The sequence below is a fragment of the Leuciscus leuciscus genome (genome assembly GCF_965113295.1).
Source record: "Leuciscus leuciscus genome assembly, chromosome: 1".
In the NCBI taxonomy this organism is placed as follows: domain Eukaryota; kingdom Metazoa; phylum Chordata; class Actinopteri; order Cypriniformes; family Leuciscidae; genus Leuciscus; species Leuciscus leuciscus.
In genome coordinates, this window is record NC_138725.1 from 9,201,287 (window position 1) to 9,218,295 (window position 17,009).

General features: G+C 41.5%; 1 protein-coding gene and 1 long non-coding RNA gene across 5 annotated transcripts in view; one reads left to right on the top strand and one right to left on the bottom strand.

Moving 5' to 3' along the window:
* LOC309492428 (uncharacterized protein) overlaps positions 1-17,009 on the top strand; it is a 291,943-nt gene that overhangs the window by 160,590 nt on the left and 114,344 nt on the right. For 2 of the 3 annotated variants that reach the window (XM_082161396.1, XM_082161395.1), the window contains one exon: positions 6,608-7,846. The exons of the other annotated variant lie outside the window; for it this stretch is intronic. In XM_082161396.1, the coding sequence (XP_082017522.1) occupies positions 6,608-7,587 (980 nt within the window). In that variant the 3' untranslated portion in view covers positions 7,588-7,846. Of the gene's footprint in view, positions 1-6,607; positions 7,847-17,009 lie in introns of those variants that run through there. 3 annotated transcript variants of the gene reach the window in all.
* The window catches only part of LOC309492816, a 120,306-nt gene that overhangs the window by 78,747 nt on the left and 24,550 nt on the right, over positions 1-17,009 (bottom strand). The window contains exons 2-3 of one of the 2 annotated variants that reach the window (XR_014203719.1): positions 7,397-7,527; positions 7,244-7,312 (exon numbers count right to left, since the gene is read on the bottom strand). This is a non-coding gene — a long non-coding RNA (uncharacterized lncRNA). Of the gene's footprint in view, positions 1-7,243; positions 7,313-7,396; positions 7,528-17,009 lie in introns of those variants that run through there. The other variant, XR_014203718.1, reaches the window with a different exon arrangement.

Consider the following 17,009-nt stretch of genomic DNA (forward strand, 5'->3'; position numbering starts at 1 on the left):
GGGGGTACAGGGCTTCTCGTTTCTAACAATTACAAATACTCCACGCTCTCTTCTCTATGCAACAACAACTCATTTGAATATCATGCTATTACACTTACAACTCCCATTAAAATCCATATTGTAGTCATTTATCGCCCCCCAGGTCAGCTGGGTAACTTTGTAGATGAGCTGGATGTGCTGCTGTCCACTTTCCCTGAGGACGGCACCCCACTTCTAGTCTTCGGTGACTTCAACATTCATCTCGAAAAGCCACATGCAACAGACTTCACCTCACTCCTAGCCTCTTTCGATCTCAAACGACTCATCACCACAGGTACTCACAAATCAGGCAACCAACTGGACCTGGTTTACACACGCAACTGCACCACAGAAAACATCCTGGTGACACCTCTCCACGTTTCAGATAATTTCCTCATTACTTTCAGTCTACAACTCTCTACCCCTGCACCACCACCCCCACCACCAGTCACTTTCAGACGAAACCTGCGCTCACTTTCCCCCTCCCATCTTTCCTCTGCCGTGTCATCCTCTCTTCCCCCACCCTCACAATTCTCATCTCTGGATGTGAATACCGCAACGGACACCTTATGCTCCACTCTAATCTCTTCTCTAGACATTATCTGCCCCCTCTCCTCCAGGCCAGCACGCGCTACTCCCTCTAACCCCTGGTTATCTGAGGTTCTTCGTGAACACCGGACCGAACTCAGGGCAGCGGAGAGGAAATGGCACAAATCAAAAGACGCATCTGACCTGAGTATGTATCAATTTCTCCTCTCCTCCTTTTCTGTCGATGTTCATGCTGCAAAATCTTCATACTTCCACAACAAGATCAACAGCTCCTCCAACACACGACTACTCTTCAAGACATTCAACTCTCTCCTCTGTCCACCTACACCACCACCCGCCTCCTCCTTAACTGCTGACGATTTTGCGCACTTCTTCACCAAGAAAACAACAGCTATCAGCAGTCAATTCTCAGCTCCACACACACAGGAACCCAGACCGACCCCTTCCACAGCCAATATCCCTCTGTCCTCCTTTTCTTCGCTAACCGAGGAAGAAGTATCTACACTTCTCCTCTCCAGTCACCCTACCACCTGCCCGCTTGACCCCATCCCCTCACACCTTCTACAAGCCATCTCTCCCACACTTCTACCATCACTCACACACATCATCAACTCATCCCTCCATACTGGCACCTTCCCTACAGCATTCAAGCAGGCTCGGGTTACTCCACTGCTCAAAAAACCAACGCTAAACACATCATTTGTAGACAATTACAGACCTATCTCTCTCCTACCATTCATTGCGAAGACACTTGAAAGAGCTGTCTTCAACCAACTAACATCCTTCTTGTCTCTAAACAACCAGCTGGATGTCAACCAATCTGGCTTCAAGAAAGGACATTCAACTGAGACTGCATTACTGTCAGTCACAGAAGCCCTACGGATCGCAAAAGCTGCTTCCAAATCTTCAGTCCTCATTCTCCTGGATCTGTCTGCTGCCTTCGACACGGTGAATCATCAGATCCTTATGTCCACCCTCTCATCACTGGGCATCACAGGAACTTCACTCCACTGGTTTGAGTCCTATCTCACAGGTAGGTCCTTCAAGGTCGCATGGAGAGGTGAGGTATCCAGAGCACATCAGCTGACCACAGGGGTTCCCCAGGGTTCAGTTCTTGGTCCCCTCCTCTTCTCCATCTACACCACATCACTGGGACACATCATACAGGCACACGGTTTTTCCTACCACTGCTATGCTGATGACACGCAGCTCTTCCTCTCCTTTCAACCAGATGATCCCACAGTAGCTGCACGGGTCTCAAGCTGTCTGGCGGACATCTCCACATGGATGAAGGAACATCACCTGCAGCTCAACCTGGCAAAGACTGAGCTTCTCGTCCTCCCTGCCAATCCGTCTCTACAGCACGACTTCACCATCCAGCTAGAGTCATCATTAATCACCCCATCAAGATCGGTCAGAAATCTTGGAGTAACGTTTGATGACCAGCTGACCTTCACAGATCACATTTCAAAGACAGCTCGATCATGCAGGTTTGCACTGCACAACATCAGGAAAATCAGGCCTTTCCTAACTGAGCATGCAACACAACTCATCGTCCAGGCCCTGGTCATCTCTAGGCTTGACTACTGCAATGCTCTTCTGGCTGGACTTCCAGCATGTGCAACCAAAACCCTACAGATGATCCAGAATGCTGCAGCTCGTCTTATCTTCAACGAGCCCAAGAGGGCCCACGTCACTCCTCTGTTCATCTCTCTGCACTGGCTACCTCTCGCTGCTCGCATCAAGTTCAAGGCACTGACGCTTGCTTACAGAACTATCACAGGCTCAGCTCCCTCCTACTTTCACTCACTCCTACGAGTCTACATCCCTACCAGACACCTACGATCGGTCAACGAGCGACGTCTCGTGGTTCCATCACAGAAAGCCACAAAATCACTTTCCAGAACATTCTCATTCACAGTTCCATGCTGGTGGAACGCTCTCCCCACCCTCATCCGGAATGCAGAATCCCTGACAACATTCAAAAGACAGCTGAAAACAAATCTCTTCCGTGAGCACTTAACCTTATAAAAAAAAAAAAAAAAAAAAAAAAAAAAAAAAAAATTAAAAAAATAATTTTCCTTTCCCTTTGTAACATCACTTATCAGGCTTATGCTACTCTGAATAATACCTGAACTTCGTACTTTGAGCACTTCTTGCGTTGTTGTTGCTTTTGCCTCTTTATGATGACTCGCTGAATTTTGTCCTAATTTGTAAGTCGCTTTGGAGAAAGGCGTCTGCTAAATGACTAAATGTAAATGTAAATGTAAATTAGCCAGCATAGGATGCAAATTAAAATAAAATTAGATATTTTTGATATTTAAACTGTGTATTATTAATAAATATTGTTAAATATCTTGTTCGTGCTTTATACATTTTAACCTGTGCTAATTTAAATAAAAGGAATGAATATAAATGGATGAATAAAAAAAATGTTGCCCAATTGTTATTTTCTTTATTTGTCTTTTATTTTTTATATTTACAATGAATGGTTAGTTACCTTTACATCATTAAAAATGGGTGTCTCACTCTCAACTGTACCATGCACTGTCTCAACTGTACCACATATTGGTACAGTTGAGACAAAGTTGAGACAAAAAGCACCTTATTTTTATGATCTAATTGTGGAAAATATAAACTACTTGTGGGTATTATTGATTGATAATATCTTAGTCTACAAGCTAATGAAATGTCATGTGGCGTGTCATGTGGAAATTCACTTCTTTTCAGTGTCTATTTTTGTGTGGAAAATCAAAACGCAAAAAGTGTCTCAACTGTACTCAGTCTACTCTACAGTGCAACTTTCAGATCCCACCGGCATCAGCCAAACTCTCCCACTCATATTTTTTCCTTTTGTTATTAATTCCGGAGGACAAAGTTCCAAATAAAAAAAACTATTTTTTTCGTTTCTACCTCCGATAGTAGCACCTCCAATTCACTTTCTGTAAAGTTTCGTTTCTTGCCGCCATTTTCTTACTGTTTTCTTTTGCCAAAGTGGACTCATTACCATATTTAAATTAATTTAATTAAGGGAGGAGACTGGGTGGGGCGTTGTGCTCGTGCATGTGCGCTCAATTTTACGTTAACTGGGATGTACAAAGAGAATATGCGTGGGATCCTTCGTACGCAGAGATTCATACATCTGGTTTTTTTTGTGCGTACGCACATTTACAGCTTTGTCCGTACGCAATGTTTTAGTATGAATTCAACGCAAGTCTTTGTACATGAGGCCCCTGGGGAGAACGTTTTGGCTGTCTCTCGGGGACAATAGGTCCTCTGGAGATGAAGATAGTTAGTTAGCTGCCTTTGGGTGAGAAAGTGGAGTTAGAAGGGGGGGGGGAATTATTATAGAGTTACCAATTACCTCGGAAGACTGCTCGGCTGACGCCCACATGCCACTGAGACTCTGCGAATGAGAATTCTCTGACGCGAACGACGCACTGACTTGATGAATGAACTTATGCTTTAAACGCCACTCCTGGATGGTGGATTAGCGTCCTTGGCTGAGGATACGGGAAGCTGCCTGCACTATTCACCCCATATGGATGGGTCTTCTTTGCCCTGGGAGAGGGAAGTGTTTTTAATCGATTATATGTATGTATGTATGTATGTATGGACTGGTGATTGTGTAACGGACAGCGAGTTAAGGAGGGAGGTCGGGGAATTGAGAACGGAGAAAACACGCCTTACTTGTGTCCACTGTGTGCTGTGCAGGCTGGGGTGTTACGTTGAGTATAAAACACTGTGTGACGTATTAAGCGTGAAACTCACTGTGTGTAGATGAAGTGATGTGCCCTGCGGGTCTTCCCGTGTTTCTCTTCCCCTTCTCCGTATCTATATCTGTGCCTGTGAATATGAGTTTTATCTTTTCTATCTGAAATAAAGTGTAAACTCCTTTTGATCAAACCGGCTGGCTGTTGAGAGTTTTTGACCACCGTTGGGCTGTTCTCTGAGGTTTATTACAACATCATAAGATCAAACGTAATGTGGGCATATTATGCTGCTGTAATTATTTCTCTGTAGTGGTTGATGAAGATGAGTGTCATTAGTGATTGTTTTTGTGTTATTGATGTTTTATCCATGTCATAGTGTGAGAAATTACAGTATTGTCTTTCAGTAGAGCAGTTTTACAGGCTTTTGTCATGTATCCTGACTCAAATAATGTGTTTCTAACAGCAAACACTCAGAATAAAGTGAGATGATCTGCTGATGATCCTGAATGGCTTGTTGAATGAGTGTTGATAGTCTGAGGCTCATCAATATTAACACATCTGCTGAAAACACTCTTTATTTCATGACAATAGTTCCTGTTTTCACCTCATTTATTATGCTGATGTCTTCAGATCTCCTGTAAATTGACACTTAAAGCTCATTTCATTGGTGTCAGCAGACTGAGGGGATTTGTTGGCTACTATATGTACCTTTATTTCTGTGTTTATGATTTTAACTGTTTTTCTTAAAATTTATTTATATTAGGAATAATTTGAATTATTTATATTCTTTTTTTAATTTCTAGATACCTGTATTTTAATGAAGCAGAATAATGTTAGAATTGGCAATAACAATAATTTAAAATAATTAATGAATTGGCATCAGTTACTGTACAATGAATAGATAGACAGACATAAATACTTAGTGTCATTTATTATAAAAAAAAACTCGGTAATTGATTTTTTTGGCAGATCAGCTCCTCCCACTGGAATAATACATCAGTGAAGCTCCTCCCACTGCAATTCTCCAATAAATGCTGTAAATTCCCATCAGCTACAAGTGAAGATGAGCATCAGAGCATCAGGAAGAGCTGAAATCTGCAAAGACTGAGTTTATTAAAGAGGACAGAGAGAACATGAGTGATCCAGAACCCTGCAGAATGAAACACACTGAAGATCCTGAAGAACAAAGAGGTTGGTGTTTATTCTTCATTCATTCATGAGGCTGAAGAACATTCATGTTAGAAACATTCAAGCACTTCATCACATTTAGATAAACAGTTCAACTATGAAACGGTACAGAATGTTCTGGGTTTTCTTCAACAAATGGTCAGTGATGGGAGGTTTGAGACATTGTTATATTGATTGTCAACATCAGATCAAGCTAAATACTATTTTAACTGTTTTATTTTACATTTATTTTTTATCTGGTTCCCAATTTTCAACAACGTTACCAGAATTTTAGTCATTTTCAACCTAGTTTGCACAGTTTTTTTTTAGGAATAGTCAGTAAACACCAAGTTACTAATAAAGTTGCATTTGTCAAATATCATACAAGTTATTCATAGTTATAGAGATTCTTCTTACAGTAACTTTGGTAACAGGGTTGATGAATACAGCCAATGCTACAGTTTGTGTAAAAACTGAGACAATGGATTGAGATTATTTTCTTGTCTTCCCATCATGCAGTAGAAAGAGCCCAGATGATGTCACTTCCGGTGTGTCACAGTTTCACGAAATGCTCTGTTTTTAAAAGGTGGAAAATCATGTCAGGAGTAACAGGGTTGAGTGAAACATGTAGGACACAGATAAAGCTAATACAAATAGTTAATTTGAAGCCAGTTAAAGTTATGGCCACTCTACACTTTGAGCTTGTGAAGTTTCTACAGACACTGCAACGGCCGTGAAATGATGGAAATAAATTTAACAAATAACAAATAATAATAATTCAAAAATTTTAAATAAACAACCCATTCCACTTGAATGCTAAACGCTTGTGTTATTTCTCACAGGGTAATTCACTTGAGCTTGTGTTTCTGGTGTCCCACTTTCACATGTGCATGAATGGAAGTCAGTGGAAGGAAAAGTCTAGTGTGAACGGCCATTAATAATTAAAACGGTTTTAGTCAAATAAATATCAATCTCAAAGTTGGTGTCAAAAATGGCAGTATTGTGTATTTTAATGTTAATATCATGTTAGATAATTGTGTCATTGATCAAATATATTTAATATACTCATGCTCACTTTCATGTCTTTTCACTTTATATTTCTCTCTTTAAATTATTTTGATGTACTGAAAATGAAATGAATAATTTCTCTTACATGTCAGACCTGATGGAAGAGAGCAAGGAGAGTGAAGAACTGAGTGAAGTGAAGGAGGAGAGTGAAGAACTGAGTGAAGTGAAGGAGGAGAGTGAAGAACTGAGTGAAGTGAAGGAGGAGAGTGAAGAACTGAGTGAAGTGAAGGAGGAGAGTGAAGAACTGAGTGAAGTGAAGGAGGAGAGTGAAGAACTGAGTGAAGTGGAGGAGGAACATCATGTCCAACCTGGGGGAAAACCTTTGAGTCGCTCAGAGACTAAACAGACATTTTTAGAGAAAAGAAAAGACAATAAATCTTTCACCTGCACTCAGTGTGGAAAGAGTCTCACAACCAAACAAAGTCTTGAGCGTCACATGATGATCCACACCGGAGAGAAGCCGTTCTCATGTGATCAATGCGGGAAGAGTTTCACAATCAAATATGATCTTGATGTGCATAGGAGAGTTCACACCGGAGAGAAGACGTTCACATGTGATCAATGTGGCAAAACATTTCTTAGGGCATCAGGCCTGAAGAGACACCTGACAGTTCATATGAAGGAGAAGCCGCATTCATGTTCTGTGTGTGGAAAGGGTTTTTCATGGCTGCCAACTTTACATAAACATGAGAAAATTCACACTGGTGTGAGAGAGTACATGTGCTTTGAGTGTGAGAAGACTTTTACTACAGGGATAGATTTAAATCGGCACCAGAGGATCCACACTGGAGAAAAACCTTACAAGTGTTCACACTGTGACAAGAGATTCAGTCGGTCAGAACATCTGAAAACACATGAGATGATCCACACTGGAGAAAAACCTTACAAGTGTTCACACTGTGACAAGAGATTCAGTCGGTCAGAACATCTGAAAACACATGAGAGGATCCACACTGGAGAGAAGCCGCACACGTGTGATCAGTGTGGGAAGAGTTTCTCTATTAAAAGTGACCTGAAGCAACACATGAAGATCCATGCAGTGGAGAAACCACATATGCAGTATTTAGTTTGATCAAACTCTTCAGCTGTGTTCCTGTAACTCTTTATCTCGTCTCTCTCTGCTGTGATCAGGAAATACCACAGTATGATGATAATCAACAGAAGAAGACAAACCAGCCCGAGACTCACGGTTATTAAAACCATCACCACACACCAGCTATAAGTGGAGATCAGTGTTGCCAGACATACGATAATTATCGTATTTGTACGATAATTCAGACCTCTGTTCGATTTTAAGATCAATAATGAAAAAAATCCCATAATGTACGATAATTTCAGAATTGTGTGACACTTCAAATGATGGTGGTTGTAATCATAGGGCTTCTATACTCATTGATCTAGCTGTGGATTCTACGTCTACCGTCAGAAGAACCTGAACGTGGAGATACGCATGTCTTTCATCTCATCTCACGTTATTTCTTCTCGGTCAATCATCGTGGAGAATGACTCTCTCATGAGCGCAAGTTAATGTTCTTTTTCTAATCTCTGTATGTTTTGCAAGGAGAAGAAAAAGTAAATAAAAAAGTAAAGAGTTCCTTCCGCTTAGGTCAGTTTTTTTCCAAGCTGTGGTTGATATTTTAGCAAAAAAGTAATTTTCATGTCGTGTCAAAAAGTTGTTGGTCAATAAATAGCTGTATTCTGTACGTTTGACTTGTGTACAATAATTTTCTTCCACATACGATCATTTTTGAGCTTCTAGTACAATACTTAGACATTTCCAACCTGGAAACACTGGTGGAGAATGATTTGACTGTAGACTGAAGAGCGAGACTTTTAAAGCAAAATTTACGCGCGTCAGAGGCAAAAGTTTCGAAACCCGCTGGCAGCCATCTTTTTACAAGATGTCTGATTGATGTTAATCGATCATTTATCGACAGAGTCACCGCTCTGTATTTGCTCTGGAGAGCAGAACAGCGGCGTAGGGATCATCGTCGCCGTATTTGGGTCCACCGAGACCCTACAGAGTTTGTCGAGTTTCACCATTTGCTCCAGGAGCTGCGCCTGGATGACGGCAGCTATCAGCGGTGCTTCCGCCCGTACTGCGCCCAGTTTGAGGACCAGTTGTCCCGCTTCGGAGCGAGGATCACCCGCGCCCTCACCCACATAATCTGTCATTTATTTTTGTATTGATGATAAATGGAGCCAGTCTCCAAAAGTAACACCTGTCCTGTGTTTTTTTTTTTTTTTTCTCACACAACACTGTCCAGACACAAACTATTCTTATACACTAAAGTGTATTGGTTGTCTTTACATTAGAATAATAATGTTTCATATAATCTGGATTTAGATAAGGAATAAATAGCATTCAATACAAAATGAATATGTCTTGTATGTTGAAATTAAGTTTTTATGTGATAATAGATTTACTTTGTTTTTACTTCACCACGTGACAGCAGCAAGCAGGCTCCTGATTGGTTAAGGTGGCGCAAATTGACGCAGAAGTTCAGATTTTTCAACTCGGGCGGCAGACGCGAATTTGCGTCAAACGTGTGAATGCACAAATATCACTACATAAAATCATTTGCGCTTAACGCGCCAGACGCTCAATTCGCCCCGCAGGAATTTTTTACGCGCGTAACGTGTCTTTGCATTGACTTAACATTGAAATCACTCTAGAAATCTGATTGGCCCCTGATTGGCCCCCGTACCTAGGGGTGGGGGAAAAAATCGATTATTAGATGCATCACGATGCGGACATGGACGATTCTGAATCGATTCACAAAAGTCAAAAATCGATTTTCTAAAAATATATATATATTTTTCCTAATAATAACGTAATATTGATGGAACACAAAAGGCGGAACTCTAAAGCGGACGTGCAGTGCGCGGACGGACAGTCTGTGGCGTGCACATAACAGAGATGCGCACATTACAGAGACGCGCTAACAGAGACGCATGATGGCTGAGCGCCAAATTCGAACGGCACCCTCTTCGTTAAAAGCTAACGTATGGAAAATTGGCAATTTCATTGTTACCTATTTAGTATTTTTTGTATAAGAGCTGCTTTCTGTATTGTTTAGTTATCACATCAATATGCTGTAAACCGATCTGTTATACGTACGTTATACTGCCCTGCAATATGTGCAATGCCAGTCACAAAAAGTTACATTTTGACTGTGCTCTCTGCAGATGTTCATTCACTTTTTTTGTAAGCTGTTTTTGATTGTGGTATACAGCAAACATTTCAAGTCATCATAACTCTTTATTATTTAGTTGTGTATGTAACTAATTATTCAGAATATGCCTAAGTCCACAAGCATTATGTTTGTATGAGAGCTGCTGGTACATCATTCTATATTTTTGAACGAAAACTGTTTGTGGATTTGCTAAAGCAAAATGTTTTTGTTTGTTTTTTTGTCTGAAGGATTATATTGCTCATTGGAAATAACAAGAGGATGTTGGTTAGAAGTCTATTATTAAATGCTAGAGATTCAGAATATGCTGAAGTTTGTATTCATTTACTACAAGTACACTGCTACAGGCACACACTTATTTTCCTGTTGGTTCTTTGCAATGTTGGAACAAATGCTGGCAAATGTAACCTTACAGTTGACTTGCCAAATCAGTTCCATTTGTTTTATTAATAAAATTAATATAGAAAGTATAGGAAGTAAGTACTTTATGGGTCATCATAAATACTTTGCTTTAAAAGTACCAAGTAGTAAAAAAAAAAATAAAAAAAAAAATCCTTAATAATCGATAATCATTACTCTCTGAATCGTAATCGAATCGTGAGGTGCCTAGAGATTCCCACTCATCAATCGTCGACGAGAAGAGCAACCGGAGAATTCTTCACAACGATCACAGATGCAATTCCACCCCCGAACAATTAACAATAATTTACTGTTTAGAAGCGACGACATTATTATGAAACTTAAATGGTGGAATTCAGAAAGAAGTGCATTGTGTCCTTTATGCACAGTATAAATAAATAAAAAAAATCATTAAGAACTTTACTGGCTCATAATTTTTTAGTAAAGCGTTTGAAAAAGGAATGACTGCCGAAATGTATTTGCACCGTACTGAATAAATTATTTTGTGTGCTGAATGTACCCTGAATGTACTCAGGGGGAGCTAGAGCCGTCAGAGCCTGCTGAACCTCTACTCTTCGTGCCAAATGTATATAATTTGAAGCATTTCACAGCATCGACCTCTAATGCTTTTTTTTTTTTTTTACGCGTAGCTTTTCAGCTCCATCTGTTCTTTTCTTCCCCTTTTCATCCATGGACAATTATCTTAAGGCTTGTTAAGAATCCCTGCGTCCCAGTTTGCCTACTTATACCATGCCCTAAAAGTATGTGCTCTTTTTGTGAAGAAAAAGTACATACTTTTGAGTGTGTGAGAGAAGAGTATAGGCAAGCTTTGGGACATAATGTTTAACGGACATCATAAACTGGCCTGTCAATCATCTTTTAACAGTTAATATCCTCCACATTTAATTTAATTTAATTTAATTTGCTACTAGCCGGAGAGAAAATAAGTAGTATGTTGATCTGCAAATGTTGGGTCTTGCATGTAAAGACTGTAACGGAGAGCAGATCACCAGTTGCATGGTGATTAAATCAAATTAATTAATTCAGTCTAAATCTACAAAACCCCTGTCTCGCTCTGACCCAAGCTATTCTCACATTCCAAAGAACTCTCATTTACGACACCTCTGCTGTTTTGAGATTGCTCTACGCAAGACGTGCAGCCCAAACGGCGCCGAAAAATGGTGTAAATCATTGACTATCTCTCACTCTACATGATCTCTTACGTCTAAACCAACAGAGACCGTCTGTTTATGGCCGGAGAGCCTGACGCTGACCAATGAGAGCGATCCCGAAAGCGCCCCCCCCCCCCAGGGAGTCTCTCGGACACTGATTTACACATAGACACTAATTAACTCTTCACGACAATAAAACAGTGTTTTAGAGACCAGATACCCAAAACATGTGGTCTGTGCCTAATACATCAATCCAAGGACTCAAACGCACGTACACACATTTACACCCTCACCCTCCCCGGCTCGGAAAGCCAAAAGTTCAACGCATGGTGTGAACTCTGTTTGACACCACACACACACACACACACACACACACACAGAAACACACGCAGGCCCACCACGTGGGACTCAAATCCTTGTATGAAATATTTTAAATGTATTTTCTTGATGTGTGCCTGACCCCCTTTGTCCCAAATATTATGCCTATGTAGTTTGTTGGCTTGTAAATCACCCTGTGGTGCCCACAATTACAAGAAATGATGTACCTCCTTGATTTTAGATATTAGAACTGTCATTCGCGGTATTGCCGTGTTCCACAAACCACAACGATGCTGAATCTTTAACACAAAATATCAGAGAATGCATTGTTTTATTAAATACCAGTGTTAGTAAGTTATGGACGAATTCATCGTTTCAAAACCCCGCGGAAAGAAGGCGTATAGACCTCAAAACGTCAGGAGGTGGGCCCATACGTTGTTAAAGACGATTGGCCCACGTACGTGAGGGAGGCGTGAGTTTAGCCCTTTAAAATTGCGCGCCCCCTTTCCTCTCATCGCAATCCGCCAGAGAGAGACAGACGACACGCCTCCTTCCCTCCAGGAAGCTTCGCTCGCTTTTATTTTCTTTTATTTCCAAGTCTTTTCTTAGAACCACTGTTACTGAAGTTGATAGTCTGCTAAAACCAACCCACGAAGGCTAAAATAATCTTTGCTGAGCCTTTCGCTCGCTTCAAGTCGCCATAGCAACCAGAACGCTGTGGCCACGTGATCCAGGTGCCTTTTATCCAACACAGACGCGGACACACACAGAAGGCCGATCTCCCAAACAGAGTAACGTAGATCTTTTAAATTTGCAATCTGAAGGAAATGCTGTTTAAAGTTGTCTAGATATTACTAAGAAACGTTGGGGTTTTGTGGTGAATGACTAAAACTGTTTCTATCTCTCCCTCTAAATTCTCTCTTTCACACACACAAACATACACGTTCACACACACACATACTCTCACCCACGTGTGCCGAGATAAACACACTGCCACGTGCTCACGGAGCTGTCGGCAAACCCATCTCTCCTTACAAAACGCTACCCTCTCAACATCTCACACGAACACCTAAAATCATTCTTATCTCCATTCTTCACTATTAGTTTCCTCTCTCTCTCTCTCTCTCTCTCTCAAACCTTTTTATTTTGTTGTCTTTCTGTATTACGATCGTTATATTGCTTGTTTTGTTTATGCATTTTTACTCCTGCGTGATTTTAAATGATTGTGTAATCGCTAGCTTGTTTAAATAAACTTTGTTAAATCATTTGAATTAAGTTTGCCTGTTTTGTTTCAAATTCTGAGTCCCTGAGTAGTGCAGATCTTACCTTATAAGCTCTACGATTTCTTTTATTCTTAAAAGAAACCTAAAATTGTCTAAAACACGAAGATAATTATCTTCTTTGTGGCCACAAGAAAGTGTTATCTATCAGTGTTAAAGACGCCCGATTTCTGTTCATGAATCATACATTCTGTCTGCTGGACGGCCAATCTGTGTGATAAATGAACAGTCTTCAACTTTTACCTCAAATTCCCCCAAATTGAGTAAATTCTACCCGTCTCTATCAGTGATTATTACAAGTAACTGTGTAATCGCTGATACAAGCCGAGGTTGTGACCTATTCCCTAATTTGAATAAATTAATTTATGGAAGCAACAGATGCATATTCACATTGATGAATATTACCGCTAATTTGAGCTAATTAATTCCCCAACACAAAGTCATTGTTGTTACATAAATATTGGTTTTTTGAATGCGGGCACTCTCATACTCAGTTTTGATACAAATTGTGCAATTTGATATTCATGTGTGATTTTTGAAAGTTTAACGTTTTTGTGCGCGTTTGAATCTTGTAACGTTACTGAATAAGTATTGAATTACTGAATAAGTCGACTCGAAAAACTGATCAAAGGGCAAAAAGCCATAAACCCACCAGTTAAGTCTGGTCGTGGAGAAAAACTGCAGTTAAGTTTACAGTATTGTTGCGAGTCCAAAATTAGAGGAAAATAAACATCTCTTTTGCTTGACCGTACATGTAATTCTGTTTTAATACCTGTGTTGGAACAAAGGAGTCCATCAGGCATTGTTACCGGTACTTCTGTAAATCCCGAGAGCAAAGTAAGCTACTCCGGTCAGAAAGAATATTCTATTGCATGTTGCTAGCTACGACACATTACGGGTTAAACCACTGGCTTCGCTAACCAGCAAAAAAAACCCGCGTTATAGTTTCTGCACAGAACAGAAACAAAAGATCCGCCGTGACCTTTTTAAAGAATTTATTTGCAGTGTGATTTTTTTTGTGTGTTTGTAAAAGGCCTGCACGCGTGAAATTGCGATTGCTGAAGTCAATCCTACAGGCGTGTATTGTTCTCATGTTTTAAATTTACCACCTCGTGTCTTTGTTCCGCGTAAGCGCAACACTGCCACCGCGTGGTCGACGACGGGGTAAACACCCGTCGGCCATTTCCTTCCGCCTTGATTTTTGGTGATAAAAAATAAATAAATAAATTCGCGGTCGTAAGTATCTAAGACGCTGTTTAAATACATATTTGTATTTACAGCTCGCTAAGTTCGTTTAAAACAACCCTTGTATTTTGAACTGAGACATTTTATTGTGAATTTAGATTCCCAGAAAGGAAACCGGAAATTATAGAGTGTCTCAACCCAAAAGCACTGATAGTTCACCCGGAAGAGGACAGTGCCCCACGTGGCCACACCCCTCCAGGTCAACTATCCCTCTTCTCCTCGGGGTCACTATACCCTGCTGTGTTTTCCACTTTTAAATCTACATTGATGATTCTGTTTGGGTTTACTCCCGTTTTTAAATAATCATTTAATAACGACTTCAATGTTATAGTGATTATTTTATTTTGTTGTTGAAATCCTTCCATTTCTAAAAGAAAAAATTTTTTTTTTTTTGTTATTTCCAATCATCATACCCCTGAGAAAGACAGAGCCCCCTAGTGGAAGCTCCCTGTCCAAGTCAGCTTTCTACAAATTTACTCTGTTGAATTTCATTCCATAGATGCTGATTTCGAATGATTAGTTTGTAATCATTACAAAATAACTTAAGTGTTGTTTGATTGTTATAAATAACCATTCGAATTCTCTGTTAAGGTACCCCAGGATTATTTGGATTTGATTTTAAGCCAATTTTGAATTAAAAGTTTAAGTGTGTCCAACAGTTAAGGCGAACCGACGAGAGGAAGAGCGCCCCCTAGAGGCTCTATTAAACCACTACAGTGGTCTACCGCACCGCTTCTCCTGTTTCCACCTACATCGAGAAACCGCTAACCATCTTCTGTTTCACCTTTAACTGACAAGACCATACACCCTTTTAATTCGGTTTTTCCGTTTCAAGGTTGGTTTAATTTTACTTTGTTTTTTTTTCTCTCTGCGAAGTTTTACCTTGTTATTATTGTTTTACCACATAACCCATTTGGTGTAAGCAAGAAATCTTAATTCACTCTAGAGTCCCTTGTTTCACTCCATGTTGTGGCTTTTATAGGCAAGAATCTCAGCACTTGCAGTGGACCACAGGAGTCCCGGTTCGCCCTCTGTGGGTGAGTCTCCCGACTGACGTTTCCGACACTGACCGTGCGGTGACCCTTGAGTTTCTCTTACCTCTGCCACGGGCGACGGCACGCAGTGCGTGACCTCAGCAATCCGGTGCTTCGGAGTGTCAGCCATAAAAACCGACGCAAGAGTCAATTGTTGAGACCGCTGCGCAAACACTAGGCAGCCCCTGCCACCGTTCTGTGACGCACTCACCTTTGCATTGCGTTTGGTTGGTTGATATCTCCGGAACTACTAGGATTGTGTTAAAAGTCACCCTGTTTGAGGGGTCGTGTCCGTGAGCAGAGTAACGGAGAATCCAAGGTCACGGCGGCCAGGTGTTCGGGGCGCCAGGAAGGTTGACCGCGCTCAGGGAGGGCCGGCCGGGGCGACCTCCGTCCATTTCAGGTAAGACTAAATCATTTAAAAAAAAAAAAGAAAACTCTGCCTCCCACTATAAGCCACATAATCTTAAATATCTCCCCCAAGGCACATCCTTTGTGCTATTAGTGTCCAAATTACAGCTCAGATCAAATCACTGATATTTTTTGTTTTTGTTTTTGTGTTCAATTTCTGTTTCTTCCTCCCCTTTAAATCCTCGCCTACTCGTGCCTTGCATGTTCTGTGGTAACTTGTTTTTCAGTGCACCAACGAGACCCCAGAAAGCTAAGTAATAGAGGGACAACTGAACAGTCTCTATTCCGGGTCCTAGGCTGACCCGCCTAACTGTCTAAAGTCAGTTAGCCCAAAGTTCTATAGACGGCACACCGTCCTATAGTTTATTAGCTTCACGACACGATTGCATTGGCCCTTCTTGTGTGTGTGTGTGTTGTGTTTTCTCTCGCCTACAGTGAGTCAACATGTCGCGCTCACCCAGCCCTGCAGCTCACTGGAGTAGCCTAGAAGCTTGGCTGTCCGCCATGACTTCCGGATGTCTATCCAAAGACTTCGGTGACCCAAAACTCCTGACCCAACAGGAACTGGACAACAACGTGGACCAGATCATGTCCCAGGACCCCACGCAGGCCTACAGTTCAAAAGAATGGAGTCGCCTCATCGGGAGTCTCTCTCACTACCTGGTGTCCCAGGCACGTCTGCTGGAGGAGGACAAAGCCCAGCTGGAAAAGGACAAAGCCAAGCTGGAAAAGGACAAAGCCCAGCTGGAAAAGGACAAAGCCAAGCTGGAAAAGGACACCGCTGGACTAAAGACTCAGCTAAAGGAGGCCTGCAAACAAAAGGAGCTGGCACAACAACAACTGGACGAGCTACTTCTGGGAACTGAGGAGGAAACACACCCGGAACTACAACAGGAAGTGGAAAGACTGCAACAGGAAGTGGAAAGACTACAACAGGAAGTGGAAAGATTACAGCAGGCCCTGGAGGACCTGCGTCTGGACACGGACAGGACAGTGGAGGCGGAGAAACAGACCACGGCTGCCCTAAATTCCAAGCTGCTACGTGGAGAGGATCTGCTAGCAAGAGCACGCACAGAATTAACGGACAGAGACGCTAGAGTCAAAGTTTGTGAAACATTTTTGCAGAAAGCCCGAGCTGAAATTGACGAGCTCATCCAACAAAGACATGAGCTTAAGGGCGAGCTGGACATGGTCCACTGTGAACTCAAACATGTGTACGACCTACAAGATAAGCGGGAGGGGGAGACACACACCACCCCGTCTCTCCTCACCCGCGAACCTGCACTTCACAGACAAACTATTAAAGCTAAAGAAGAAGAGGAAAGCCCACGCCCTGACACTACCTCACCTGCTGGCCCCGTCCCGGAAAGACGAGCCACCAGTCACCGCACAGCCTCTAAAGAACTGGACAAGCTGGCAAGAAACATCCCTACATTCAACC